General features: G+C 42.8%; 1 protein-coding gene across 1 annotated transcript; it reads right to left on the minus strand.

Annotated features, from left to right (window-relative positions):
- Positions 1-772: 772 nt before the first annotated feature.
- LOC109704075 (protein roadkill-like) lies at positions 773-1304 on the minus strand. Its single transcript, XM_020224809.1, has 2 exons — positions 1056-1304; positions 773-964 (listed from the first exon to the last, which is right to left on the minus strand). Exons 1-2 carry the CDS (start codon positions 1302-1304, stop codon positions 773-775), a joined length of 441 nt encoding a protein of 146 aa, XP_020080398.1.
- Between the last annotated feature and the right edge of the window lie 3511 nt (positions 1305-4815).

Consider the following 4815-nt stretch of genomic DNA (forward strand, 5'->3'; position numbering starts at 1 on the left):
CCCTACCCTGTAGTGGATGGTCAACAAACCTAGAATCCAGTCTCGAACATGTGTCAAGAACAATTCTCGCGCGTCTCGCGTGTGTAATAGACTATAGAACGGCCATCTACCGTTAATTCGCGCGTCGTCGACTGTCGAAAGTCAATTTAGACTTCGAGCATGTTTCAATTATCATTTACATAAAGACTAGCGAGAGCATTAAACTAGAATTTTTTTTTTTTTTCAAATTGTTCTCCTATTTTACAATGTTAGCCATTTCAACTCCCAATTTGCTCTAGTCTCCACTTAATCTGAAATTAATCAGATAATCTATTACCCAATTATAATTAGATATTAACTTCAACTTACCTTTATCTGAATACCTTGAACGCGAGAAATCCCACTTCCCGCACATTTCCCGAGAGACCGCGATTTCCGCTTGCTCGCGACATCGTGAGCGGAAATTGTCCTTTTGGCGCTATCTTTGCGTAGGCTCGACGTATTGCCGAACCCGACTTCGTCAACGAATCTTCTTTTACCCTCAATTAGCGTTGTACGCGCGTCAATTCTCACAGTATAGGACCTTTATCCTGCAAAAGTGCATTGTGGGATCAAAATTCAAACTTCATTAAACCGTTTCTATCGAAACTTTCAACTTATTTTCCATCTCTCTTACTTTCTTTCTTTTTCCTTTCTTTTTTCTTCCTTTCTTTTCTTTTCTTTCTTTCTTTTCTTTTCCTTTTTTTCTTTTCTTTCTTTCTTTTCTTCCTTTCTTTCTTTTTTTGCCTTTTCTTTATTTTTCCTGCAGCTGGCCTACTGCTGCTGGTGCCACTGCTGCTGCTGCTAGCTGCAGCTGCATGCTGCACTGCTGCTGCTGCTGCCTTGTAGCTGTGCTTGCTGCTGCTTGCTGCTGCTGTCTAGCTGCTGCCTGCCAGCTGCTAGTTGCTGGCGCAGGTGCTGCATGCTGCTGCTGCTGCTGCTGCTGCTACTCATGCTACTTGCTGCCCTGCCTGCTGATGCTGGCTGGACTGTTGCTGCTGCTGCTGGCTGCAGCTGCTGCTGCTGCTGGCTGCCACTGCTGCTGCTGCTGCTTGGCCAGCTGCTTTAAGCCTGCTGCTGCCTCGCTGATGCCTGCGCACGTGCGTGCCTGCTGCTATATACAAGCTGCTGCGTGTGCTTGTTGCCCTGGTAGCAGCAGCTAGAGCTGCCTGCCTGCTCCTGGCTGAGGCTGCTGCCCTGCTAATGCTTGCTGTTGTAGCTCCTGCTGCCTGCTTGGCAGCTGCCTGCTCCAGCAGACTTGCTGTTGCCTGCTGTTCCTGCTGCATGCTGCGTTACTGCTGTGCTGCTGCACTGCTGCCGGTGGGTTTTGTTGGGGAATGCTGGCTCCTCTGGCTACAACAGCAGCAGGGAGTAGGGGAGAGAAAGAGAGACTTTACCTCTTTTCTTTATTCTTCTTCTCTTTTCTCCTTTCTCTGTCTTTTCTCTTTTCCTTCTTTTCTCCTTTCTCTCTCTCTCTCTACGTAGGCCAGCAAGAATGGGAGGGAATAAGGATGGAGGTCCCTAGGCAGGGGAACTTAGTGGCGAAATCCACTAAGCACGTGAAATTACATTTTTTTGCCCTTCGATTAATTCCGTTTGTCGCAACGAAGCAAACACTTTTCGCAGCCCTTCCGCATATCCGATTTGAGCTCAATTTGGCAAGGAATGTTCGTTCTTTACTTAACAAGTCCACTGAATTTTAACATTTCAGTGTTCGACCAGTTGCGTCACTGCGAATTAGATTCCCGTAAACTGAAATCCTTATTCGATAGCTCTCCGGTTCATTTTCTCTACTCTACATGTGTGTAGAAAATGTTGAAACTTGAAATCTGGGCCCTCATACCAACGTTCGCTGACATCCCCGCCAATTTTCATTAATTTTTCTGACACTGTGCATTTTCTGCTAATTTCTCAGTCCCGTTCTTTACAGAAAATTCTAAAGTTTCCGTTTTCACTTCCGATTTCACGCCAAACATGCTCCAAAAGCATACAGCGGACCTTTACAAGGCTACAATTTATTTAGGTAAGAATCACTTTCATATTGACATATTTGAGACCGAAATTAGCACTAGGATCAACGCTATGATCGAAACTTCCTTTTTTTTTTGTTTTCGATTCGCGCCACAATTTGCCACGAAACATTTATTATCTTCGGAATTCATTCACACGATCACAAATCACCTCGGGGATGATGTCCCAACTGACGCTCCAATCTCACTTTGACCCCTCTAGGTCAAAGTTGACATCGCAACTCCAAGTTTCATATGTTCAGTCGCGCCAGAGTATGCACAGAGAGATACGCGATCGACGAGTCGAGACTTTGGTAGTTTCCAAGTTGAGCAGACCATGTTTACTTGGAAGGTGTCTCGCCAACTAGAGCGGATAAGAGATTCAGAATCCTGGGAAAATTGAGCCCCGTTTTATTGGGACCGTATGAATCTATGGGCGTATAGGTCCGCCATGACAGGTAGACGTATCGACTTGCTCTACACCAAAACCTATTCCGGCGTGCACGAATGTCACGCCCCAGAGCCCGCCTCTTGGTCGGTTCTTAGGGCACTGCCAACAGACCGGTCCGAACGGACAGGTTTCCCTTGCACAGCGCAGAGTATCTCCCCTGTACAGTTCGAGGCGCTCGCAATCAATACAATTACAAGGGTTCAAACTCAGGAACAAATTAATCAACAACGATTGATAAGGAAGGTATAAAAACAACATAACACATCTATATTAGTTACAATCATCATCTCATTCATTTTACATACGCATTTTTCATTACATTGATTCTCAATTCCAAATATACAATCGATTTCTAACATAACATATACAACATCGATTCTTTTCTTTTCTTTCTGATACCCCTAGAAGCCGACTCAGGGTGCTGCTATCTGGTCTTCTGTGGTAGGCGCTTAAACTACGGAGCTACGCCCTTTCCTCGCGCCGCGCGCCGTCTCGCGTGTGAACCTGTACCCTAAAAAACAACAACACGGGGGGTGAGATATTGTCCATAGTCGTCAGGATGAGGTACAGCCACCAAGTGAAAAGCTCAAACCACCAGGTCCAAAGGGCAGGCACTGCAACATGTTAGATCAAAGATATATATATATATAACATCATGCAATACATGTATCATTGGCCCTCACAAATATGAAATATGCAACTCTATAAATCATTCTTTACCATTAGCCTTTCTTTAGGATTTAGCTATCTCTTTATCACTTAGCCATTCTTTACTCTTTATTCTTTATTCTTTTTCTTTATTCTTTATTCTTTGCTAAGTCACCTCGCACCTTAGGGCGCATTATACCACTTTTTGCATTCTTTATAACATAACAAACGTTATCCTCAATTGTCATTTCTTTCTCAATTGTCCCTTTACCAATATAGCCAACTATGCACTCGACTCGGTCTTGAGTCAATTCATAATGGAATACAAGATCCACTTTCCAATTCATGCATTCCTTTTTGTTCTTTGTTCCTTTAATCTACGGTACGGGGGTTTCGCCCACATTACTTGCTTCACATTAAGTTCCATCATGCAGAGGAACTCACTAGCTGGACCGTCCTTACGGGTCTACTCCACGCCGGTATGCCAAACTCCGCGAGTGGCATCGCCCGAGGGGAGCCGACCGCCCTCGGAGCACGGAACGTTCATAGCAAGTATGATCAATCCTTACTCTGAGGATATGTAGTTAGGATCATGGTATTTACACTAACTCTTAGTGTTCTTTACATCAATTAGTGGCTAACTCTAGCAATCATTATTCTTTATACCACAATTATCAATTACTTTAGTAATGTCATTCTTGATACCATAATTATTCTTTTGTTGCCACCATAACTCTAGTGCTGTATCATGTCACATTGCGTTGTACGTCTAGCATTATTATTGTTCTTTACACTTTGCCTTGTCTTTATTGCCCACATTCTTTACATCGGCCTCTAGCCATTATCATTATTCTTTACAATCACATTGTTTTGCCTTAGTTCTCAATGCCATTATAATTAGCGTTCTCACATTACATTCTATGCATACACATAGATTATTTAGCATTCTTAATCATTCTAATAAGCACGTTGTACTCGATCATTGCAACATTAGATTATTATCATTCACATTGTTTTAACATTATCTTTAGCCATTATCATTTGTTCTTTACATCACATTTTATTCTTGAATGTCCCACACTAAACATCTAGTGTCACTTTACCATTTCGAATGACCCACTCGATCTATGTTCAACATGCATATATTTTGTATCCATGGTACGTCTATCACTTAGCATTTTTGCATTCGTTAACATTTACTAATGCATTCTCGCGTTAGTACTACTCATATCTTTCATTTGAACATCTATTTTAGCTTTCTCATAATCATGCCACATATAAAATTAACATCAACTACATTGTATTCATTTGGCATCTATCTTTATCATGCATTTTGAATTAGCATACTTTATCATCATTCTCACAATAGCATACTTTAATCTTTTCATTGCATTCTTAAATAGCATACTTTATCATGCCCGTCAATAGTCAACATACTTACACCTTTAGCATGGAAAGCGACCTAATCCGCTTCGGTGAGCACAACCCACCACATTTCGCATCGATGCTTTCGTCGACACTTGCAATCGGCCTCCCGCACAACCGGCACCGGTCTGGCCGATCTTCTCGCGCGAACTACCCGAACGGCCTCCGGATCACGCATCCGAAAATTAAAGGTTTTATCAGTTATGTGCCACGGCTGCATTCAAATTATTTCATGATTTTACGACGTTGGCCTCGTCTCCAGCG

Source organism: Ananas comosus, unplaced genomic scaffold (assembly GCF_001540865.1).
Source record: "Ananas comosus cultivar F153 unplaced genomic scaffold, ASM154086v1, whole genome shotgun sequence".
NCBI classification, from domain to species: Eukaryota; Viridiplantae; Streptophyta; class Magnoliopsida; order Poales; family Bromeliaceae; genus Ananas; species Ananas comosus.